Source organism: Muscardinus avellanarius (genome assembly GCF_963383645.1).
Source record: "Muscardinus avellanarius genome assembly, chromosome: 2".
NCBI lineage: Eukaryota > Metazoa > Chordata > Mammalia > Rodentia > Gliridae > Muscardinus > Muscardinus avellanarius.
Genome location: NC_137787.1, coordinates 141,544,974 through 141,571,559, shown reverse-complemented (window position 1 = coordinate 141,571,559; position 26,586 = coordinate 141,544,974). Strand labels below are relative to the sequence as shown.

Sequence of the window (26,586 nt, the reverse complement as noted above, 5' to 3'; positions counted from 1 at the left end):
TATATATGGTAGCAAAAAATTAGGTTCAAGTATGTTTTATTCTTTTCTTACTTATTTATTGTTGCAGTGCTGAAGATTGAGCCCAGGGTCTCTGCATGCTAGGTAAGTGCTCTACTAGTGAGATACACCTCCAGCCCTAAGTATATTTCATCCTATTAAATTATGTGGTAATTCTTTGGGCAGGTTTCCAAAAACAAATATTCACTAGGGATTTTCTTTATCCTCTCCATTAGAATGTGTTCTATGTTTGTAATTATGTGAAATCCTACTTATGGTCTTTTATTTTTTAGAAGGAACTAGTTTCCATGACAGCAAAGAGCCATCTGATAGAAAAATGGGACTACCATATCTATTATTAGAAAATAAATCCTTGTTTTTTCAGACATGGGCATTTTGCTCAAAAGTAATGGAGTCACACTTTGTGTTGGATGCCACGCTTCATGTATGATGAAACCTCAGCCTGCCTCACCTCGTGCCCGCGAGTCGCCCCTCCTGGGCTCACCCGCCGCCCCCCTACTGTGTTTATTTTGTTGGTGAGCCTGAGCCACCCGTGAGATGGACAAGGCTCCTGGGATTCACAGCGTTCTCTCTGTGGAGTTGGTTCCCAGGCCTTTCCTCCTTTTCTTTTCTTTCCTTCCCTCACTCTATCTATTTATTCATTCATTTATCTTGAGGTACTGGGGACTGAATCCAGAGGCTTCCGCCTCCGAGACACACCCCTCATCCCCTTCTTCTTTTTGTTTTGGAAACACTTTTGCTGGGTTCCTGAGGGTCTCACTAAGTTGCCATGGCTGGCTTTGAACCTGGGATCCTCGGTCTCAGCCTTACGAGTACTGGGATTACAGGCACGTGCCACCAGACCTGGCTTCCTCCCTCCCTCTGAGTGCATGCACTTAGCCTAATTGGTTTTCTGATTTTTTTTGTGTGTGTGTCTTTTTGAAACTGGGGATCAGACTAGGGCAAGCGCTTTGCCACTGAGCCCCATCCCGGCCCCTCCCTGTTCTTCACTGCTCTTGCTAATCTGCTTTGTCCTGGCTCTGAATCTTTGTTTTTCCTCCTTCTCTTTAATCTTCCTTGTAGGGATCCAACTTGATGTGACTATAGACATCTGGGTCATAGCCACCCTCTTGCCTGCCAGGTGACCCTGGCACCCATTCCAAACCCTATAGGATAAACAGTTGTTGAGATGGTCAGGGGAGCGATGGCGGTAACTGATGCCCAGATTCATTCATTCACTCATCGTTCTTTCTTTTTCTTTTCTCTCTCCCTTTTCTTTCTTTCTTTCCTTTTTTTTTTTTTTTTTTTTTTTGCAGTACTGGGGATTGAACCCAGGGGTATTCTACCACTGAGCTATATTCCCAGCCCTATTTTTTATTTTTTTATTTTGAAACAGGGTCCCACGAAGTAGCTGAGGCTGTCTGCAAACCATGATCCTTCTGACTCAGCCTTTTAACTACTGGGAATACAAGCGTGCACCACCACGTCTGGCTTGGACTGTTTTTTTTTGTTTTTTTTTTGTTTTTGGTGGTACTGGGGTTCCTGGAAGCCCTTGTACCTCCGGGCTACACTCCCAGACCTATTTTTTACATTTTTATTTGGAAACAGGGTCTCCTAAGCCAGCGTGCGGGGCTGGCTTCGAACCTGCGCGATCCTCCTGTTTCTGCCTCCCAAGCGCGGGGATTACAAGCGTGCGCCACCACGCCCGGCTTTGGACTGTTTTTTAACTGATGTTTGACATGTTAAAAGTTTTTGAGAAAGCCCAGATACACTCCAATTGGCCACAGCCCACCTTTGTCCAACTTAGCATCTAAACTCCCTCCTCTTGCCTTGGATGCAGGATCCCTCGACCTTGCTGCCCCCAACATGTGCTCTTGTACGTCTTCAGTAAGTCACACTGTGTGCGCTGCCGGATGCGCCTGCCTCTTCCTTTGGCCTTTTGGCACCTTCATTCTTTGGAGGCCAGCTCTGGCACAGGAACTGAGTTTTTCTGAATTGCTTCTCTTTCCCTTCTCTCGTCTGCCCTTCCTCTTCTTCTTTTCTATACCTCAAGACTTCTTGGCATGGGCTATTCTATCCTGCCTACTCTGCCCAGGGCTGGGCTGGACTGAGAGAGCGGTGAGGGGGACCTGAGTGGGCTCTGGCCTCGCCCTTCCAGCTCTGTGCCACACGGCATTGGCTGCGTGACAGCAAGGTGCCCAAGGCCCTGGGGGAAACTCCGTGCTGCGGCTCCTTTCTTCTGGTCTTAGCCCATTTACACCTGCACACCTGTGAATAACAAAGGTGCCCAGTGAATGGGCTCACCCTCCTCATAGGCTCCTGGGAAAACCAGCACAACCTGGGGTCTCCCTGGCACACCCTCCGAATATGACCATCATCCTTAAACTGCGTCCTTCGTGGCAGGAGAACATGGCCAGTTCAGTCTCTCCATCCCATTGCCTGGCCAGATGTGCTCCAGGTTTGTGTGGGCTGGCTCCCTGGAGGCCCAGGTTCTCTAACACCTTCCAGCCTCCTTGCACAGGGGCCTCTCAGTCGAGCTCTGCCCCTTCCTTGGGTCCTCCTTCCTTCTGCCCCACTCACGTCTCCAGCCATTACAGACTCGTTCTGCTCCCTGACACTTCCTTCCACTGTGACCATGTAAGCTAGAATACTTTTAAATAGAATTTAGGTACCTCTTCAAAATGCACTGAGTAATAGCTAGCATCCCAAAAACTAGGATTACAGGTGTGTACCACCATACCCTGTCTAATAGCCTATTTTTTAGTGATAGCTGTATATCATCAGCTTATAATATTTTGGGGATTCCTCTTCTGAAATGGCTTTTAGAGTCAATTTGGCGGATACTAAAGAAAATCAGACTCTATAGTAGACATCTTAAATTATTTGATCATTATAACTATTGCTATTACCCAAACAGAAACAGTTCTAAGTGGACTGCCCAGCTTATACAATGATCTGGAGGCCAAGTAGCTTTTTGTTTCCAAAACATTTACTTGAGCCAGGCACCATGGCACACACTTGTAATCCCAGTACTCAGAAGGCTGAGACAGTAGGATCAAAGGTTTGAAGCCAGCCTCAGCAACTCAGTGAGGCTGTCAGCTATTTATTGAGATCTTGTTTCCAAATAAAAAATAAGACAGGGCTCGAGGTGCAGCTTGGAGGTAGAATGCCCCTAGGTTCAACCCCCAGCACCACAAAAACAAAACAAAAAGCCAAAAAGCTTTTATCTGCTAAGGATATAGATTTTTCTTTATTGAAAAATGAACCTGAAGCATTGATATCAATTTCAAAATATATTAAGTAATGGCGAGAGCATAAGCATAAGCAAATGGTTTTCTAAAGTAGAAACTGTGGAGGTAGCATCGCTCACTGAAAGTGTAACTTTAACTTCTGGTGTTTTTGTTTGAAAATTAGTTATGCTCTTTTTTTTTTTTTTTTTTTTTTGGTAGTACTGGGGGTGGAACCCAGAGGCTTTCTACCTCTGGGCTATACTCCAGACCTATTTTATATTTTGTTTGGAAACAGGGTCTCACTAAGTTGCTGAGAGCCTAAGTAGCTGAGTGCTGGCTTTGAACCTGTGCGATACTCCTGTCTCAGCCTCCCAAGTGCTGGGATTACAAGTATGAGCCACCATGCCCTGCAAGTTATAGTCTTTTCTGATAAACTCTAAATCTCTCTCTCTCTCTTTCTCTCTCTCTCTCTCTTTTTCTTTTTGGTGACAGAACACATAGAAACAGAAAAGTGGAATGGTTGCCAGGGTTTTGAAAGACGGGGAAATGGCAAATAGATACTGGATGATAAAACTATAGGTGATAATGATTATCTATACTTTTTTTTTTGCGGTACTGGAGATTGAACCTAGGAGAATTCTACCTCCAAGCTACACCCACAGCCCTACTTTTTTTTTTTTTTTTTGGTGGTATACTGGGGTTCCTGGAAGCCCTTCTACCTCCGGGCTACACTCCCAGACCTATTTTTACATTTTCATTTGGAAACAGGGTCTCCTAAACCAGCGTGCGCTGCTGGCTTCGAACCTGCGCGATCCTTCTGTCTCTGCCTCCCAAGTGCGGGGATTACAAGCGTGCGCCACCACGCCCGGCCTACAGCTCTGCTTTTTATTCTTTGTTTTGAAACAGGGTCTCACTAAGTTGCAGAGAGTTTCACTAAGTAGTTGAGGCTGTCTGTGAACCTGTGATCCTCCTGTTTCAGCCTCCCAAGTACTGGGATTACAAGTGTGGGCCACCACACCCAGCTGATTATCTATACTATTAAAATACAAATATTTAGGCCAGGTGTGGTGGTGCACGCTTGTAATTTCAGTGCTTGGGAGGCTGAGACAGGAGGATCGCACAGGTTCAGAGCCAGGCTCAGCTACTTAGTGAGGCTCTCAGCAACTTAGTGAGACCCTGTTCCAAATAAAATATAAAATAGGTCTGGGAGTATAGCCCAGAGGTAAAAAAAGCCCCTGGGTTCCATGCCAGTACCACACACACACAAAATACAAATATTTATATGAATGACCAGTCATATTATCAAAATGCTAATGGAATTTACTACTGTTTTGTTTCCATCCTGCAGAAATAAAAATAATTACACAGATGAATAATGAGATAGCCTTTATCATCCAAAATGTAATTTTCCATCTCCTTTTTTATGCAGCTCCTCTCCCTTGGCGATAACATCTGTTGCTATTTCCTGAATATCTTTCCCGAGGTCTTCTGTGCTTATGTATCTCAAGTGAAAGCTTAGGATTTAAATTTGGGTGTTTTTGTTTATTTGTTTTGGTGGCACTGAGACTTGAACCCAGGGCATTCTGCTTCTGAGCTAGAACCCCAGCCCTTTCTTTTATTTGGAAACAGGGTCTCACTAAGTTGCTAAAATGCTAAATTGCTGAGGCCCAAGTACTGGGATTACAGGCATGGGCCACCGTGCGTGGCACACTTTTTAAACTTAACTTGCCTCTTCAGAGGCCAATATTCTTTAACTAAATGATCTAGCTGATTCAGAAAAAAAAACTTTACCTTAAAAGTGGCAAAGGCATCCGAAGCAATATCGAATGTTGATAACTCCACATACTTGAAGAAATCTCTGAACTGGTCGGAAAAGAGAATGACTTTGGCAAGTGGTTCATGTCGGATACATTCTCTCAGCATAATCCCACAGCGTAAGGCAATCTGTGGGGCTTCGTATCTAAAGCACAAATAAGAGAGAAACAGAGAACTCTGTCATCCCATTTACAAAGCAGTATCAAGGGTATAAAGAGAACCATTTGAATACCACTACTGATGGAAACAGATTCCATTTGTCACAATTCGTTCAAACACCATTCATTCAGAATAGTGTTGTCTATCTACTGTGTGTGTGGCTCCATTCCAGATGTGAAGCTACAGCCGCAAGCTTTCGGGGTTGGTCACTGCCTCGGCAGCCCTTGTATCTTAGTGAGAGTGTGTCTGGTTGGGAGGAGGAGGCAGAACATAAACAATATATACTCAGAAGTACCGTGAACACCACAGACAATAAACCAGGAAATATTACAGTGTGTGACTAAATTTTGTGTATGTGAGTGACTGCTTAATTTTTACTTTTTATTTTGTACTGTGGATTGAACCCAGGGTCAGTCTACCTATTTTTGGTTTTGAAAGAGGGTCTTGTTAGGTTGCTGAAAGTCTTGCTACATTGCTGAGGTTGGTCTTGAATCTGTGATCTTCCTGTCTCAGCCTCCCAAGTACTGAGGCCGGTGCCACCACACCCAGCAATTTTTACTTTAGATTGAAGGGAAAGCGCACCTGCCTAAGGCGCCAAGGCAAGAACAAGCTTGGTGAGCGAGAAAAGAAATACGGCCAGGGTGGTGGCACGTAGGGAGCAGTGCTGAGTGGCTGGCCACCAGGCAAGAGAAATATGCAGGCTCCAATCATATGCAGGTTTGTAAGCCAAGGTAAGCACTTTGGTTTTATTTATTTATTTATTTATTTATTTATTTATTTATTTATTGCAGGTCTGGGGATGCATTTGACCTCCGAGCTACAATCCCTGCCCAATTTTTTATTCTTTATTTTGAAACAGGATCTCACTGAGTTGTGGAGAGCCTCACTAAGTAGCTGAGGCTGGCCGTGAACCACGATCCTCTGGTGTCAGCCTCCCGAATGCTGGGATTACAAGTGTGCGCCACCATGCCCGGCTAGCAGTTTGGTTTTAAATGTGATGGGAAGCCTTTGGAGGGTTTAAAGCAAGAAATGAACACAGTCTAACTTATGCTCTGAAAAGATGGCTCCGGGGCTGGGTGTAGAGCACTTACTTGCCTAGCAAGGGCTCAGTCCTCAGCACTACAAAAAGGGGAAAAGGCTGATGTGACTACTCATGGAGAAAGTATTGAAAGGCAGCAAGGAGTGAGCTGGGAGCTGGAGAGGAAGCTCAGAGACTGGGAAGGACCGGGCTTCGGCCCAGCACGGGCGTGGCAGCTCGCAGGGCGCTGGGAACACAGACCCAGACCAGGAGCAGAGTCCAGCACTGTCTGGAGGAAGAGCCAGGGGACCGGCCAATGTTGGAGGGGAGACTGGGTGGGAGGAAATTTGGAAAGGGCAGATTTCGAGAATGATTTCCATGATTTTTAGCTTGAAGAGGTGGGTGGATGATGACGCCATTTATTAAGACGAATAAACTATTAGAGGAACTGGTTCATGAAGAAATTAAGAAGAAACTGCTGCCAACCACTTTACCTTTGGGATGGCTGATATCTAAGTGGCAATGTCTCCTTGGCAGGAGAATATACCCATCTGGAGTTCAGGAAGTGGGGAGATTTATATAGAAATATGATCTGTAAGCAACAGATGATCAGTGAAGTACTGTGGCTTGATTGACTGGCGCACTGAAATGATGAAGTGGAATTATAGCTCACAGCAAAACTACACCAGAAAGACACAGCATCTACTGTATGAAATAGTTCAGGACCAACATACCACATCTGTTCCATTTCTAATTAGCAACAGTCTCTCAAATGTCAAATTCAACATCGAAATATACCTAGGTCTGAGTTACATTTCAATGTGTGATAAGATTTCAGAAAAATGAACAATACTTCTCCCAAATAAGTCCAGGCTTGTATTAAAATTATATAATTGACAATTCTGTGGTTAATACAGGAAGGGCAGAGCCAAGGAAGATAGAGTTGTGAAGCATTGAGACGTGAATACAGAATAAAAAATTTTAAGTCTGATCAAGTTTCTAAATGGACTCTCATTTACCGTTGCATTTAAACACTGCTGAGCCAGATGTGGTGGTGCACACCTGCAATCCCAACACCTGGGAGGTTGAGATAGAATCAACACAGGTTTGCTACACCTTCAAAAAGGAGTGAAACTCCCATCACCTAGTGAGACTGCCTCAAAACAAAAAATCAAGAGGGCTGGGGGAGTAGGTTGGAGGTAGAATGGCCCTAGGTTCAAGCCCCAGTACCACAAATAAACAAAACACAAAAAAGTACTAGTTTTTATGTTTTTTGTACAAAAACCATTAAAAAAGCAACTTTAAATATCTCAATTCTTGAAAAGGTGTGGTGAGCCGCCATTGAAAGATGGCGCCGGCTTCCTGCCTCTGAGCTTGATTAGGCACATGGCTGTGCAGGAAGCAACTCCATATTTGGAGGCTAGGGTTGCGTAACACATGACGTGGTGGTGACCTGACGAGCGTGAGCCAGTGAGTGAGTGAGATGTGGCAAGAAGTGATTGGGGGAGTTAATGTTTATAATGCCCTGCGCGAGGCAGATCTTCGCCATTCCGCCATTACTAGTATCCTGAATAAACGGCTTGCAAGAAGAGCTTCGTGTCGTGTCTTAATCGCTGGTCGAGGGACGCGACAAAAAGGTGCTTTCTTTGAGAATAGGACAAAAACAACATCTACAGAGGACTTAAGTGACCGTTCAGATTTACTATGATTTCTGAAAATAAAAAATATAAAAAATTAAATTTAATCTGGGCGTGGTGGCGCACACTTGTAATCCCCACGCTTGGGAGGCGGAGACAGGAGGATTGCGCAGGTTCGAAGCCAGCTGTGCTGGTTTAAGAGATCTTGTTTCCAAATAAAAATATAAAAAATAGGGGTCTGGGAGTGTAGCCCAGAGGTAGAAGGGTTTCCAGGGACCCCAGTACCACACACAAAAAAATTAAATTTAAAACAATTGAATATATGAGAAAAATAAAATATTTGAAAATGAAATCAAACCATCCTTACATAAAACTTCAAGATCATTCAAGAACATTTTGTTGAGCAAGAAAGAACAATGAACTGTTCTTTATAAGGTCATAGTATTTGCATGACATTTAGATTCAAGAATAAAATCTCAGCCAGGCATGATGGCAAAGGCCTGTAATCCCAGTACTTGGGAGGTTAACATAGGAGGATCACAGATTAAAAGACAGCCTCAGCAAGTAGTGAGAAACTCATCAACCTAGTGAGACCCTGTTTCAAAATAAAATTGGGCTGGGAGGGGTATAGCTTGGAGGTAGGATGCCCCTGGGTTCAAATCCCAGTACCACAAGGAAAAAAGAAAAAGAATGAAATCTCTTTCCTACAATTTAGGAAATAGGTTACTTTATAATATCAAATTTACAAAAACGGTAAGAGAAATAGCAAACAAGGGTGTCAGGGTGGTATTTACTCATTTCTGTCCTATTTATTATTTTTTATTTTTATATATTTATTTTTTTGCGGGTCTAGGGATGGAACCCAGGGGCATTTGACCTCTGAGCTACATCCCCTGCCCACTTTTTTTTTTTATTCTTTATTTTGAAACAGGGTCTCACTAAGTAGCTGAGGCTGTCTGCAAACCGCGATCCTCTGGTTTCAGCCTCCTGAATGCTGGCATTATAAGCATGCGCCACCATGCCCGGCTTTCTGTCCCATTTATACTGAATGATATTCACAAATATTGAGCATTTCCTGAGTAACTCATAGTAACATTAACTGCTAGTATATTCAGATAGATATGAGTCTTCATAGAATACAAGGAGTGCCGATTTATAACAATTTCCTTTATCAGAAGAATTTGAAAACCACCTACTGGTGCACACTGAATAGATAGAAGATGGGATATTATAAAATATGTTGTAAAGAGGAGTGCACTTTCTGAAACATGAAGGGGAAACATGGTTAATTATTAACAGAACACTTAAGAGACCATAAAATGAAGGCTGTTACAGGTTTGAAGCCAGCCTCAGCAGCTTAGTGAGGCTCTCAGCAACTTAGTGAGATGCTATTTCCAAATAAATTATAAAAAAATAGGGCTGGGGGGAGGAGAAAATGGCGACAGAGAGATGCAGCATATCTGCAACTTATGAGCAAGCGTGCGCCACCACACCTAGCTTGTTTCTTCTTCTTCTTCTTCTTCTTTTTTTTTTTTTTACCTATACTTGGGTTTCTTTCACTTCATACCACATGGTGGTTAGTTATTTTTGTTTTACTTTATTTTATTTTTATCCTGTTTATTCTCTTAACCCTATTTGTTCTCTCAGCGGTCTATTTTTATTTTTGTTCATGTTGTTGTCAATACATGATGTATAATAGTTAGCCTTTGTACCTTATTTTGCTTCTTTATCCATTTGTCTTTGCTCCTTTCCCCCACTCCTTCTACAAAGTCCTCAATTTAGACTATATACTATCTTCCCTTAAAACTTTCTCTTTGTACCCTAACTGTATCTCTTTAATACACAAAGCTTCTCACATCTCCATACTTAAATATTCCAATAAATACATGAGTCTCACTATCTAAACTCCTCCAATTCTCAACCAGATACAACCTTATTATACTTAAATTCTTCTGCAACCTAATTATATTCTACCTTACTTGACTCCTGCACCCATCATCCTAGCTATTCCACCATCACCCAACCCTTACCACTCGAAAAAGTACTGCTTCCTGATTGACCTTTCTAAATTCCTACTACTAAGACTGGACTAAATATAATACCCACAAACGATGGTAAGACATCAGAAAAAAAGGCCTGAGAACTTTGAAAATATAAGAACCAGGAATAATGGAGAAATGACAGAAGTCATGAATACTGATCTACAAGAAATGCAAGAAGGGGAGTTCTGAATCTTGATCTACAATATGATGAAAGGATTTAAAACAAGTCTAGAGGAAATGAAAGACAAGCTAGAAATACTAAGAAAGAATCAGAAAGAGGTCTGGAATGAAATGAAAGACTCAATAAATGAAATGAAGTCAGCAATAGAAAGAAATTCTGGAAGATTAGATGAAATGGAAAGTAGAATATCACTATTAGAAGACAGTACATCCAAAACCAAAAACACTGTCAACACTATACAGAAGTCATTACAGCAACAAAACCTAAACATCCAGCAAATTTGGGACAACATGAAATGTCCTAACTTACGGATAAAAGGCATTGAAGAAGGGATAGAGGTACAGACTAGGCATCCATAATCTCTTCATGGAAATAATTTCAGAGAATTTCCCAAACATGGAAAGAGACATAGCTCTTCATGTTCAGGAGACATACAGAACACCATTAAGACAAGATCAAAGAAGGACCTCCCCATGCAACATAATAGATAAAATGAGTAACATAGAGGCCAAGGAAAAGATCTTAAAAGCAGTGAGAACAAAAGGTCGAGTAATATACAGAGGCAAAACAATAAGAATCACTCCAGACTATACAACCCAGGTCATGAATGCTAGGAGACACTGGTACAACGTGATTCAGACCCTGGAAGAAAATAACTTCCAACCAAAATTACTATATCCAGCAAAACTACTATTCAAAATTGATGGAGAAACAAAAGTGTTTCAAGATAAACAAAATCTCAAAAAATTAATGATTTCAAAGCCAACACTAGAGAAAATACTTACAGAAATAAACCATAAAGAAAAAAAAAATAATCAGACTTCAGAACCAGAGAAGAGAGGAAAGTGATCAGACGGGCTTCTACATAAAGAAGAAAAAGTTACCAGATGACAGAACACAAAATGACAGAAAACAAAAATCGTATTTCAATAATAACTCTTAATGTCAAAGGACTTACCTCCCCAATCAAAAGACATAGACTGGCAAAGTGGATCAAAAAACATAACCCAAATATATGCTGTTTGTAAGAAACTCACCTAACAGCCAAAGACATTCACAGACTGAAAGTAAAAGGGTGGAAAAAGATATACCATGCTACTGGAGAACAAAAAAGGGCAGGGGTAGCAATCCTGATATCCAACAAGACAGACTTTAAAACACATCAGAAGATACAAATCAGGGCACTTCCTTTTAGTCAAAGGAACAATACACCAAGATGATTTAATGATAATAAATATTTATGCCCCAAATGGGAGTGCAACCACATTTGTAAAACAAATCCTTCTGGACATCAGATCTCAAATAGACACAAATACAATAATTCTGGGAGACTTTAATATGCCTCTCACAGCACTGGATCGATCTTCAAGGCAAAAGATGAATAAAGACTCATTAGAACTAAAGAAAACTATAAACCAAATGAACCTAATAGACATATTTCATCCAGGAACTACAGAATATACATTCTTCTCATCAGCCTATGGAACCTTCTCCAAAATAGATCACATCCTGGGATACAAAGAAAGCACCAGCAAATTCAAAAGATGTAATATAATTCCTTGCATCTTTTCAGACCATAAAAGAATGAAAGTAGAAATCAACAACAAGAAACTCAAAAGAAACTATGCAAATACATGGAGATTGAATGATATACTATTGGAATGATGAACGGGTAAGAGTGGAAATTAGGAAAGAAATAAAGAAATTTATAGAAATAAATGAAAACAGAGACACAACTTACCAAAATCTATGGCACACTATGAAGGCAGTATTAAGAGGAAAGTTTATAGCATTGAGTGCCCACATAAGAAGGACAGAGAATCACCAAGTACAGATCCTACTGACACAACTCAAGGACCTAGAAAGACAACAACAGTTTAATCCCAAAGCCAGAAGAAGACAGGAAATTATTAAACTTTGAGTTGAAATAAACGAAATAGAGAACAAAAAAACAATTCAAAGAATCAACAAAACAAAAAGCTGGTTCTTTGAAAAGATTAATAGGATTGATAAACCCCTGGCCAACCTAACCAAAAGAAAAAGAGAATCAACTCAAATTATTAAAATCAGAAATGATAAAGGAGCCATCACCACAGATAGTGGAGAAATTCAAAGTATTATCAGAAACTATTTAAAAAATTTATACTCCAATAGACAAGAAAACACTCACACACAAAGAAAAAAAAAAGAAAAGAAAAAAGAAAAACAAGGCTGGTTCAACATACACAAATAAATACATGTCATTCACCACATAAATAGAATCAAGAATAAAAACCACATCAGCATAGCAATAGATGCTGAAAAAACATTCAACAAAATCCAACACCCATTCATGTTAAAAAACACTGCAGAAAATTGGGATAGAAGGAACGTACTTCAACATCATTAAGGCAATATACAACAAACTCAAAGCCAACATTATATTGAATGGGGAAAACCTCCACGAATTTCTCCTAAAATCAGGAACATGACAAGGATGCCCACTATCACCGTTCCTTTTCAATATAGTCCTTGAGACTCTTGCCGCAGCAATAAGACAAGAGAAGGACATCAAAGGAATTAAAATAGGAAGAGAGGAATTAAAATTATCCTTATTTGCAGATGACATGATCCTTTATCTAGAAGACCCTAAGAATTCAACCAAAAGACTTCTGGAGCTGATTAACGAATTCAGCAAATTTGCAGGTTACAAAATCAACCTAAAGAAATCAGTGGCTTTTCTTTATACCAACAATGAATCCACAATGAAAGAAATAAAGAAAACAATTCCATTCACTATAACCTCAAAACCAATAAAATACCTAGGAATAAATCTAACCAAAGATGCAAAAGACCTCTACAACAAAAACTATAAAACATTAAAGAAAGAAATTGAAGAAGACCTTGGAAGATGGAAAGACCTTCCGTGCTCATGGACAGGAAGAATAAATATCATCAAAATGGCCATTCTGCCTAAAATGATTTATAGATTCAATGCAATTTCCATTAAAATACCAACAACATTCTTCACAGACCTAGAAAAATCAATCATGAACTTTATATGGAGAATGAAAAGACCCAGAATAGCCAAAGCAATTCTCAGCAATAAGAATTACGCAGGAGGCATCACAATCTCAGACTTCAAATTATACTATAGAGCAATAGTAAAAACAGCATGGTACTGGCACAATAACAGGTATACTGACCAGTGGATTAGAATAGAAGGTACAGTAACAAACCCACACACCTATAGTCAATTAATCTTTGACAAAGGGGCCAAACTCATACGCTGGAGAAAAGACAGCCTTTTCAACAGATGGTGCTGGGAAAACTGGCTATCAATTTGTAGAAAGATGGAACTAAATCCTTACCTCTCACCATGCATAGGAATCAACTCAAGATGGATTAAAGACTTAGAAATTAGACCAGAAACAGTGAAGTTATTAGAGGAGGGCATAGAGCTCAACACTACAACATAGAGGCACAGGCAGTAACTTTCTCAACAAAACCTCCAAAGCTCAGGAAATTAAAGCAAGAATTAACAAGTGGGATGGCATCAAATTAAAAGTTTCTTCTCATCAAAGGAAACCATCAGGAACCTAAAGAGGAAGCCTACAGAATGTGAGATCTTTACCAGTCACCACTCTGATAGGGGCCTAATATACAGGATTTACAAAGAGCTCAAAAGACTCTACACTAGCAAAACAAACAACCCAATCAAGAAATGGGCAATTGAATTGAATAGACACTTTACAAAAGAAGAGATAAAAATGGCCAATTGATTAACAAAAAGATGTTCGTCATTAGCCAGGGAGATGCAAATCAAAACTACACTGAGATTCCATCTAACCCCAGTCAGATTGACAAGCATAAAGAAATCAAATAACAAAAAATGCTGGTGAGGATGTAGGGAAAGAGGAACTCTTTTACATTGTTGGTGGGAATGCAAACTAGTTCAGCCACTATGGGGATCTATGTGGAGATTCCTTAGAAAACTGGGAATAGATCCACCATATGATCCAGCTTTACCACTCCTGAGTATTTTTCCAAAGGGGTTGAAATCAGAGAACCACAGCAACATATGCATACCCATGTTCATAGTAGCACAATTCGTAATAGCCAAAATATGGAAACAACCTAGGTCCCTATCAACAGATGAATGGTTTGCAAAATTATGGGAAATATACACGATGGCATTCTATTCAGCTATAAAGAAGAACAAAATCAGGTGATTTGTAAGAAGATGGAAAGTCCTGGAGAGCATTATGTTAAGTGAGATCAGCCAAGCACAGAAGGAGAAGGTACATATGTTTCCTCTAATATGCCCAAGCTAGGAAACACAGAGGATACCAGTGGGACTCCAGATAATGGAAGGGAAATATCAGCAAAGTTTGAATGGAAAGATAGGAGAGGAGGAAGGCTGAACTTGATTAATGAGGGGCTACTTCCAAATAGGTGTAAAAGTATAAATATAGCATGGTTACCCTGGGTATTCATTGTTGGGAGGGGGGAAGAAAAAATGGGGGGGGGGAGGGCACCAAGTACAGTTTAAATGTATACCATTTACTTTCAATAAAAAAATAAAAAGGAGCCAGGCGTGGTGGTGCACGCTTGTAATCCCAGCATTCGGGAGGCTGAGACCGGGGGATCACGGTTCGCAGACAGCCTCAGCCACTTAGTGAGGCCCTCTGCAACTTAGTGAGACCCGGTTTCAAAATAAAGAATTTTAAAAAAGCCGGGCGTGATGGCGCATGCTTGTAATCCCTGCGCTTGGGAAGCGGAGACAGGAGGATCGCGCAGGTTCGAAGCCAGCCGTGCTGGGTTAAGAGACCCTGTTTCAAAAAAAAAAAAAAAAAATAGGTCTGGGAGTGTAGGCTGGAGGTAGAAGGGCTTCCAGGAACCCCAGTACCACCAAAAAAAAAAAAGGGGGGGGCAGGAGGTGTAGCTCAGAGGTTGAATGGTTGAATGCCCCTGGGTTCCACCCCCAGATCCGCAAAAATAAATAAATAAATAAATAAATAAATAAATAAATAAATAAGGCTGGGGGTGTAGCCTGAAGGTAGAAAGCCCCTGGGTTCAACCCCCAAGTATCACAATAAATAAATAAACAAATAAATAAAGGCTGTCCACTTAGAGAAAGAATGTAAGAAACGGACAATTAAAATCCAGACTTCCTGTAAGATACTTGTGGCCTTTCATAATTTGGCTCTAACCCTAAGCCCATACTCCCCATTTCCCCAGAGGAGGGCGATCCCTCAAATGGATACCCTTTGTGCCTCCACCGCTAAGACTCTCATCTCCAAGGCTGAGTTCACCACCTTTTTGGTCTCTCCTTCACTTTCACTTGATAGCCTGTCTATATTTTCTCATTCTGTATTATGTTACCTCTCAGTAAATTGTTATAACTCTTGTTTCCTTCATCTCCTCTCAAGCCACCAAGTTGCTGAGGATATTTTTTACTTATCCAGTTGGTCCTCTCTCCCCACTTAGTGTTTATGTCTTCTTTATTATTTTCCCCCATCCCTACACCAATCTCCAAAGAGTTCTTAGCATAATGTTTTTTACACAAAATCAGCATATTTAATGAACTTCAAACTCTGAATTTCCTAATACTAGAGGACTCTAATGAGAGTCTGGCTTATACAAAAGTCGTATGATCTCTGGCCAACATCTCTCATTTCTGAATTCAATTTCCAACTGAGATCATCTATAAAAAGTTTCCACTCCAAGTTTTGAATATAATTAGTTCCCTTTTTCCTTTCATTTAGAGAAGTTTATTGGAACCATCTGTGATGCGCTGACAATTCATTCTTGAGAACCAAAAGAACATTTTTAAGTGCCCCTCTGGGGCAGAACACATCAATTCATCCCAGTAGTTTGATCCCAAAGGTGGAAATATCATTCTCTGAGATGACAACTTCTTAAAGTTAGAAATACATGAGATGTAAAGAGACGTTCCTGACTTTCTTCAGTATCTTTTAAAGGACCTATATAATTCACATATATCATTTCAAACTGACTCCCTCTAGGATAGTAATTATATTATTTTGTATATGTGTGTGGTATTAGGAATTGAGCCCAGGGACATTCTGAACTATATACCTCCAGCCCTATTTTATTTTATTTTTTGAAATAGGGTCCTGATAAGTTGCTGAGGGCCTTACCAAGTGGCTAAGGCTGGCCAAGAACCTGTGATCTTCTTGTCTCAGCCTTCCAAGCACTGGGATTACAAGTGTGTACCACCTGGCCTGGCTTAGGATACTAATTTTTGATAGGTTATTGCTAATTATATGAATAAGTGTGCTCTAAAACTGGGATAGTGACACAAGCTTGTAATCCCAGTACTTGAGAGACTGAGACAGGAGGATTGCAGGTTTGTGGTCAGACTCAGCTACTTAGTGAGGTCCTCTGCAACTTAGTGAGACCCTGTTTCAAAATAAATAATTAAAAAAAAATAGAGCTGGGGTATAGGTCAGAGGTAGAATGCCCCTGGGATCCATCTCTAGTACCACAAAAAAAAAAAAAAAGAAAGGTGTGCTCCATAAGTTAAGACTATTTTTTTTGTGTGTGTGTGGGTCTAGGGATGGAATCCAGGGGCATTCAACCTCCGAGCTACACCCCTTGCCCTATTTTTTATTCTTTATTTTGAAACCGGGTCTCACTGAGTTGCGGAGGGCCTCACTAAGTAGCTGAGGTTGTCCGCAAACCGTGATCCTCTGGTCTCAGCCTCCCGAATGCTGGGATTACAAGCGTGTGGCACTATGCCAGGCTCAAGTTAAGACTATTTTAAGTTTCAATTCCCACTACCATTAATATCCTATGTGTGATCAAAAATCAGTGTGTATCTCACCTAATCTGTTTTGATTCTGGATAAGCTTCCAGATGGCAGAGACCATGACTAATCACTCCGTGTTTCCCACCATGACTAACCCGTGGTGGGTCGCCAATGAAAGTTTCTCTGATGAGTAATGAGTCACTGTTTTATAGAACTGAATCATCTCTTCCTTCCTCATCTATAACTTGGATAATATAGTCTGGACTGTAATTAACTGTGTCAGTAAGGAGAAGGCATGCTGCTATGTATAACATGCTCATTCAAATAATGAGAGCATATTGGAAGATCCCCTTCAATCTAAATGGAAGCCAGTGTTAGAGCCATTGTCTCAGCTAGCAGTGAGCTACAGTGATCATTACACAGAAAATGGCTAGAAGAAAGATCTTGTGCAAGAATGTCTCAACAAAGATGATATTGTGCAAGGGGAAAATGACTTTTGTCATTATTGTTGGGAGCAAACAATGCCGGCCAGTACTTGGAAAACTTATGAAATGCCATTCACCAAACACTTGGCCAATGTAAAGTCAAGAAGGTTTGCTTCTAATCTAGAAGCATGTGCTGTTCTTTAAAAATAATGATTTAATGTGTCCACTGAAAGGCCTTAGGGACAATAATAATTCAATATCGATGAGCACTCTGATTGAGATTGTATTTTCTAAGAATAATTCTTCACCTAAAATGACAGAGTCCTTGGTAGAAATTCCAGGTCTTTGTCAGGAAATGTCCAGGTTGAGCCTGGTATATCTTGTTGCATAAGAAAGCAAAGCTTTCACAAACTATTAGGGTGATATCAAAAGACATCACCTAGGGGCCACAGATGACCAACTGAGCATCAAAAAGAAAAATGTGTGCAACTAAATGAGCCATATGAAGAAGATTAAATCCATTAATTAATAAGATACCAGAGGATTGTTTGTGTGTGTGTGTGTGTGTGTGAGAGAGAGAGAGAGAGAGAGAGAGAGAGAGAGAGAGAGAGAGAGAGCACGCAAATATGAGAATATAAAAGTGAACACTGGTTGAAGTTCTTAGGACAACTTACTCACTAAACTAATAATTAAAAGAAAGGAATTAAGCATTTATTCTGCCTCTCTGGCATAAATTCTATTTTAGAGTAACCTAATAGTTGTAGTGATGAAAGAAGGTTGTTCTCTATTAAACTACTTGACAATAAGTCAGCCAATAATGCAGGAGGAACGACTGATTTTGAAAATCACCTTTTTGTAAGCCCTAATGAAAATGACTGAATCAGGCAGTGTTCATCAATGGATGGTAAAACAATTGGAGGTAAGGTTGGTGGGGAACTTGGTAGTGAATTAGACTGTCACCATGTAAGCCCATTTCTCACTCTTCACATTACTAATGTACATCTTCTGATATGACGTAATTCTATGAACTACACAGGACTACCTACAAAGCATGACTGCCAAAATAAAAATGGATTTGGATTCCACCAAGCCTTTAAATAGAATCTCCAGTCTAGAACTGTGGCAGTGCGACAGGAAGATGGAGAAGAGGCAAAGTGCTGCTATTTGTTGATATATCTGATTTGTTTGTTTGTTTGTTTGTTTGTTTTTGCAGTACTGGGGATGGAACCCAGGGGCATTCTACTTCTGAGCTATACCCCCGGCCCTTTTTTTTTTTTTTCTTCCAGGTCTTGGGATGGAACCCAGGGGCATTTGACCTCTGAGCTACATGCCCTGCCCTGTTTTTTTATTCTTTATTTTGAAACCGGGTCTCATTGAGTTGCAGAGGACCTCACTAAGTAGCTGAGGCTGTCTGCGAACGACAATCCTCCAGGTCTCAGCCTCCTAAATGCTGGGATTACAAGCGTGAGCCACCATGCCCGGCTCCCTAGTTTTTATTCTTTACTTTGAAACAGAGCCTCACTGAGTTGCAAGGGGCCTCACTAAGTAGCTGAGGCTGGCCACGAACTGAGATCCTCCTGTCTCAGTCTTTCAAATGCTGGGATTACAAGTGTGCGTCACCATGCCTGGCTAATATATTTAATTTTTAAATATATTTATTTTTATTTTATTTTTATTTATTTTTGTGGTACTAGGGAGTAAGCCCAGGGGCATTATCCCTCTCAGCTAAACCTCCAGCCCTATTTTAGTTTTTATTTTTGAAACAGGATCTTGCTAAGTTGCTAAGTGTAGCCTCAAACCTGTGATCCACCTGTCTCAGCCTCCCAAGTACTGGGATTACAGGCATGCACCACTGAACCCAGCTTTATGCTTTATTTTAATACAGCTGAGTGTGTATAAAAGTGCAAGGGAGAATGGAACACAAGTGAGATGGACTTGTGTGGAACAGCAGAACCCAAAACAGAATACTATAAAATAAAAAGATCCATGCTGGTTGGAGATGATGGAACAGAAAGATAGGACCTGGGGAGAAGAAGATGTCTGCTGCTGCCAGGCTCTGCTTCGGCCAGAGGTCTAGTCCTTAGGATTTAGAGCAGCCCCCAAATGCCCAAGAAGCATTTGTAAGTAAAGAGACATTAAAAAAATCTGGAGCTCTATTATGAGTTATTTCAGCTCTCCTATGGCCCCACGTATATACAAGAATATTTATTCTATCCTCAGGTAGAAGCATGTCACCTTAGCGGATGCCAGCTACTGAATTCTTACACCTTTCACTTGCGTTCTCAGGACTGGAATGTGTGTGTGAGTGGAGGACGCAAGCAGGAAAAGGTGGGCAGACACAAGGAACAGGGCAGCCGGGACAGCACAGTAATAGAAAGAGAGAACGATTGCAGACAGTGCAGGAAAGAGAGGTGGTAAGTACATGGGAACCTAAAGATGCGGAGAAAGGATTTGCTGCGGCTGAGGTACTCTGAGACACAGAGACTCGGGGGCCAACCTCAAGCATGTCAAGAGCCCATCCTGCAATCCCGAGGGGGCCCCATATCTCCAGTGAGGCTAATGCTGTGGTTTATTGTTTGGCTGGTTTTCTTTTGTTTTATTTTGGGTACTGAGGACCAAACCAGGGCCTAATAAAACTACACAAGGGGTCTACCCATAAGCTACCAGACTGTGTGTGTGTGTACGTGTCACTGGGGATTGAACCCAGAGGCAATAAACCTCCAAGCTACGCCGGGCGTGGTGGCGCACGCTTGTAATCCCCGAGCTTGGGAGGCGGAGACAGGAGGATCGCGCAGGTTCGAAGCCAGCCGCGCGCGCTGGTTTAGGAGACCCTGTTTCTAAATAAAAATATAAAAAATAGGTCTGGGAGTGTAGCCCAGAGGTAGAAGGGCTTCCAGGAACCCCAGTACCACCAAAAAAAAAAAAAAAAAAAAAAAAAACTCCAAGCTACACTTTTTTTTTTTTTTTTCATTTTGAAACAGGATCTCACTAGGTTGCTAAGAGTTTTGCCATGTTGCTGAAGCTGTCCTCGAACCTGTGATCTGTGATTCTCCTGTCTCAGCTTCCCAAGTACTGGGATTAAAAGCATGCACCACCACACCCGGCTGCCCATGTACTTTTCTTTCTTTCCTTCCTTCTTTCCTTCCTTCCTTCCTTCTTTCCTTCCTTCCTTTGTTTTTTTTGGTAGCACTAGGGATGGAACCCAGGGGCCTTCTACCTCCTGGCTATACTTCCAGACTTATTTTATATTTTTATTTGGAAACAGGGTATCTTAAGCCAGCAAAGCTAACTTCGAACCTGTCTCCGCCTCCCAAGCGCGGGGATTACAAGCATGCGCCATCACGCCCGGCTCTTCCATGTACTTTTAACAATTATTTAAAACTCAATACTTTGAAGGAAGCCAGGTACCTACCCTTTGAGAAGCATAAAGAGGATATGAGGATGGGCACTAATGTACTCCACCGTGGGGCTCCGAGTGCCTATCTGTCTTCTCAGGATGTTGTTAAATATCTGGGTCACATCTTTTTTTCCCTGTTAAAGAAACAAACCACTATTAAATTGTATGCTTGAAATGGATGAATTGTATGGTAAGTGAAACACACACACACACACACACACACACACACACACACACACACACAGTATCATCTTTTATAACATGCAGAAACATTACTCTTATCATATATCTTTAACAAACTATGCTCTCTAGCTGGGCGTGATGGTCCAGTACCTGGCTGAGCCAGTAGGATCCCAAGCTCCTGTCGCAAGTTCTCAGCCAGCCTCAGCTACTTAGTGAGGCCTAATGCAACTTAGTGAGACCCTATTTCAAAATAAGGAATAAAAAATAGGGCTGGGGAGTGTAGCTCAGAGGTAGAATGCCCCTGGATTTCATCTACAAGGCCACAACAAGCAAACAAAACAAAACTATGCTTTCAAACACAAAGCCCACAAAATGAAAGCAGCTTTTTCCCTCAGAATTTTTTTTTTTTTTTGGGGGGGGAGAGATACTTGGAATTGAACCTAGAGGCATTCTACCTCCGAGAGCTACACCCCCAGCCCCATATTTTTCTTTTCTTTTCCTCTTCTCTTCTCTCTTCTTTTCTTTTCCTTGAAGCAGGGTGCTCAGACTGTTCTTGAGCCTGTGCTCAGGGTCTACTTCAACTGCTGCCGTTTTCCTGTAATTTTCCTGTCCCAGTCTGCCATGTATACGAATTACAGGTGTGGGCCACCACACCCAGCCTGGGATTTGCATGGTAGGAAATCAGAAGTCCACTTCTCACAGTAGTAAACACAATGGCACAGAGGACAGAAAAGTAAGGATGTATAACAGCATTCTTTGTACATTTTTTACCTTTTAGCTTTATTCAAAGAGTTAACATTAACATTTCTAAACCTTCATAAATAAAAAGGAAAGCCTGGCGGAGTGGCACATGCTTATAATCCTAGTACTTGAGAGGATGAGAGAGAAGAATTACAGGTTCATGGCCAGCCTCAGCTACATAGAGAGGCCTCCCCTACAACCTAGTGAGACCCTGTTTCAAAAATAAAAAATAGGGCTGGGGATATAGCTTAGTCCAGAGGTAAAGTACCCCTAGGTTCAATCCCCAGTTCTGCAAATAAATTAAAAATAAATAAATAAGTCGGGCGTGGTGGCGCATGCTTGTAATCCCAGCATTTGGGAGGCTGAGACAGGAGGATCATGGTTTGCAGACAGCCTCAGCTACTTAGTGAGACCTAAATGAAGACCTAAATGAAGAATAAAAATATAGGGCTAGGGGTATAGCTTGGAGGTAGAATGCCCCTGGGTTCCATCCTCAGTACCACTAAATAAATAAAGTAAGTAAGTAAGTAAGTAAGTAAGTAAGTAAGTAAGTAAAAATAAAAACATCTGGGGGCCAGCACACGCTTGTAATCCCCGTGCGTGTGAGGCGGAGACATGAGGATCGCGCAGGTTCAAAGCCAGCCTTGCTGGCTTAAGAGACCCTGTTTCCAAATTAAAAAAATATAAAATGGGTCTGGGAGTGTAGCCCAGAAGTAGAAGGGTTTCCAGGAACCCCAGTACCACCAAAAACAAACAAACAACAACAACAACAAAAAACATCTGGGGTATAGCTTGGAGGTAGAACACACCTAGGTTTATTCAGTCCCCAATACCATACATAAATAAATAAGAAGATAAATAAAATTAAGATTTTAGTAAAATGTAAGTTAGCATCAAATTCCTCTTTCAGCCGGGCGTGGTAGCGCACGCTTGTAATCCCCGCTCTTGGGAGGTGGAGACAGGAGGATCGCGCAGGTTCGAAGCCAGCGGTGCTGGCTTAGGAGACCCTGTTTCCAAATAAAAAATATATTAAAAAAAAGATAGGTCTGGGAGTGTAGCCCAGAGGTAGGAGAGTTTCCAGGAACCCGAGTACCACCAAAATAAATAAATAAATAAATAAATAAATAAATAAATAAATAAATATTCCTCTTTCTTACTTTCTGGTAATTTTCTCCCTTTCCTTTATCTATTCCTCCTCTACCTTGGTGACTTATTTTTTAACAATGAGATGCAAGTTTTAAATTTGAGCTTTCCATTAGGTGTATATATTTGACTCAGGTGATCATAAGGAAATTTACTTAGCTTAGAGAAATAGAAGGGTCCATTCAGTCCTACTTGCCTGAGCCAAAGGAACTGCAGCCAGCCCTGGGAAGGGCTTCTTAGAGTCACCATGGACACGACTTCCACTCTCACACACACTGCAGCTCAAGGCTAGCTGACCTCTCCGAAAGAAGCTCTGAACTAGTCCTGAGTCATTCATTCATTCATTCATTCATTCATTCATTTTGTGTGTAGTACTAGGAATGGAACCCTGGAATATTCTACCTCCAAGCTACATCCCCAGGTGCCAAGACATCCTGCTGCCTCGGCATCTATGTGTTGAGACCCCACTCCACATAGGTAATCTGGCAAGAACGCCCCGAGAAAGAGGTATCGTCTCTGGCAAAAAATTATCCCCCACTTTTAGATATCCTTCATAACTATTATTCTCTTGGTATTCTTTTAACTCTACACGAATTGCTCTGATGATGTGAGATCAGAAATTGAGTCCGTGGAAATAAAATCTCTAATAATTTGTCTAAAACGTCCTTGGCTTTGCTCAAAAGTAATGAAAAAACTGGCCAGAACTCAGATGCTGTAATAAACATTCCAGATGCAGCAATCACTAGGTTAAGCCATTAACTCAGTTCAAGGTAACTCTGTTTACCCTTAAGATCCTGCCTAGAGACAGAAGAGATAAAAACCTTGTGTGTGACCTTAAAGCAATTTAGTTGATAAACAACTTAGTTGCCCAAATACAATAGACTCAAGAAAAAAGATTGGTGACTTTTACGTCCAGTGTAAATATTCCTGAAGACAGAGAGGCTGACCGCAGGGTTAGAAATAAATATGACTAAATAAAGGACAGACGTTCTAAATATATATGTATGAAGGAAAGGAAATACCATAAGAGTAAGAAAAGCATTTTTGCGTGAAGAAGAGCTTATCATAAGAAAGTCCCAACTGGGAAAGGAAGGAATTAGAAAGTTAGAAGCAGGTTGCAGAGGGTTTGTGATAAGGAAATGGATTATTAGAGACCAATAGGCCTTTAATAGGCTTTTGTCTAAAAAAGAGTGTTCAGCAGTCAAGGAAATACATCTGACAACTAAATCCAAGAACTTCACAGTGTTATTTGTGGTGTCTTATTTGCCAAGCTGTGTTGTGAGTTTTTGTAAGCTTTCAGACTTCAGAAGGCAAAGCGGATGAGATCTGAGAGGCTCCCATCGCATCTCCCTGGACCACCACATCTCCCCATGCTTGTCATATGGATATAGATGGAAACTTCAAAAAAGAAAGCAAAAGAAGATTCCATGAGAAGGCGTATTCTCCAAGCCCTGGGCCTTGGGCGTGCCTGTATTGCCTTTGGAATTTACCTTTGGACCTGCCCTGCTGCAATAGCGGAAGAAAGATCCGGAGCTTATCTCCTAAATGCTGGACTAGTCATTTACTTTGTTTATATGTAATCCACTATTGTTTTGCTGTGATTGCCCCCCTTCCCTTTCTTTTTTTTTTTTCCTCTCCTATTATTAATCTCACTGGTGAAGGGTATAAAATTTCTCTGGGTTCCTGTAATAAATTGTCATTGGCTCAAGAAGCCTTTGTCCACCTCAGATTTCTTTCCCAAGCGTCGTACCCAAAAACTTAGGGAATTCATAGAGGGAAAGGAATCGCTGCAGATAGCTTTCTGCAGAACTCCACCTGCCTTTTGCCCCATCTTTCTGAGGCTCCCGGTCGCGAGTGGACTTGCCCCCACAGGACTGAGCTCATTGGTAACACCCAGGCCTTCTTTTATACTTTGTTTTGAAACAGTCTCACTAGGTTGCTGAGAGTCTCACTACTTGCTGAGGCTGTCCTGGAACCTGTGAGCCTCCTGCCTCAGCCTCCCAAGTCCTGGGATTATAGGTATGTGCCACCACGCCTGGTGCTGAGTTTTATATATAGAAAATAAGGACAAGAATGACACTGCATTCTCAGCATTGCAGTCCTGGTTCTGGTCTCCATCGTCAACTCAGCTGTGAATACACTCCTTCCAGTTTCTCTCCACTTGGGCGCATACTCACGCTGCAGAGTGAGCTGGCAAGAAATGCCAATCCGGCCTCACCGTTCTCCTAAGCTCTTCATCCTCTCCTTTTGCTTAGAAAAGAAATCTAGCGCCCTCAGTGACCTGGCCCTCGCCTACCCCTCCAGCCTCATCAGCTGCCCACTGCCTTCCAAGCCCGCATCAATTCTAGGAATGCCCAATTGCTTCACTGTATAATCTCATACACAACCCTTCACGCTTCTGGACCGCTCTGTTCATGCTCTTAGGTTTGTCCTGAATCCTTTTCCTAGCAAATGATGCTCAAAAAGATTTGGTTCAGCCGGGCGTGGTGGCGCACGCTTGTAATCCCAGTGCTTGGGAGGCTGAGACAGGAGGATCGCACAGGTTCGAAGCCAGCCTCAGCTACTTAGTGAGGCTCTCAGCAACTTAGTGAGACCCTGTTTCCAAATAAAGTGTAAAATAGGTCTGGTAGTATAGTCTGGAGGTAGAAAAGACCCTGGGTTCCACCCTCAGTACCACATAAATAAATAAACAAATAAATAAATAAGAAAGACTTGGTTCAGAAGCCAGGTGTGATGGCGCACGCTTGTAATCCCAGCATTTGGGAGGCTGAGACAGGAGGATCACGGTTCACGACAACCTCAGCTACTACTTAGTGAGGTCCTTTGCAACTCAGTGAGCCTCTGTTTCAAAATAAAGAATAAAAACAGGGCTGGGGGTGTAGCTCAGAGGTAGAACGGCCCTGGGTTCTACCCCAGTGCAGAAAAAAAAAAAAGATTTGGTTCAGGATGGTCTCTCTGGGATACGCACCCTGCCTGCATTACCTGTCCTTTGCCTGTTGTGATCAGGACTTGTCCTTCCCCACCACGAACAGCAGCAAACCTTTACTGAGTTCTGAGTCTGTGCCAGAAACATATGCTAAGAGTGCTACATGTATTATCCAGTCTTCACAACAACTTTAAAATGTACATAATATAAACAAGGAAGCTGAGAGTTGACTTATGAGGCTGCCTTATCTAGCTGGGTGTAGAAGAGCCAGGGACATCTAGGTTCAAGGGGCCCACTGTCTGGGTTCTTTTTTTTTTAAGATTTAAAGAAGTTTATTAGAAAGATAGAAATACAGAAAATAGAAATACAGCTCCATACCAGACTGGCATGGAGGGGCGACTCGAATGAATACGCCCTACTGTCTGGGTTCTTAGCCATCATACTTAACTCATCCCCACAGCTGTGATAAGAAAGAGTTAGGAGGGATTAATATGCCCGAGATAGTCATATGGTATATCTAAATGGTGAAAATAATAAACTGGAACATCAAAAGAATCATTAGTAATTTAATTAATAAATATCTACGTCTTTCTATTGATTTTATTCACTTCGTGGAGAGAAATAGAGAGATAGAAATAAGGGGGAAAGAGAAGAAGAGAAGGAAAAGTGGAAAAGAAATGAAGGAGAGAAAATCATAAAAATTAAGGAATTATGGGGAGTAGAGACAGATCAGGTAATGGGAAAGCAAATCAAATCTTTCTGCCATGCATGGTGGCCCATGCCAGTACTCGTGGGAGGCTGAGACAGGAGGATCACAGGTTTGAGGCCATCCTCTGAAACTTAGTGAGACTCTCAGCAACCCAAAAAGACCCTGTCTCAAGACAAAACATAAAAATGGCTGGGGGTGCCGGGCGTGGTGGCGCACGCTTGTCATCCCC

General features: G+C 41.5%; 1 protein-coding gene across 1 annotated transcript in view; it reads right to left on the bottom strand.

Annotated features, from left to right (window-relative positions):
- The window catches only part of CAB39L (calcium binding protein 39 like), a gene marked incomplete at its 3' end in the record, with an annotated part of 86,800 nt that overhangs the window by 45,920 nt on the left and 14,294 nt on the right, over positions 1 to 26,586 (bottom strand). The window contains exons 3-4 of the mRNA XM_080689090.1: positions 20,671 to 20,789; positions 5,019 to 5,187 (exon numbers count right to left, since the gene is read on the bottom strand). Of these exons, the coding sequence (XP_080545216.1) occupies positions 5,019 to 5,187; positions 20,671 to 20,789 (288 nt within the window). The remainder of the gene's footprint in view (positions 1 to 5,018; positions 5,188 to 20,670; positions 20,790 to 26,586) is intronic.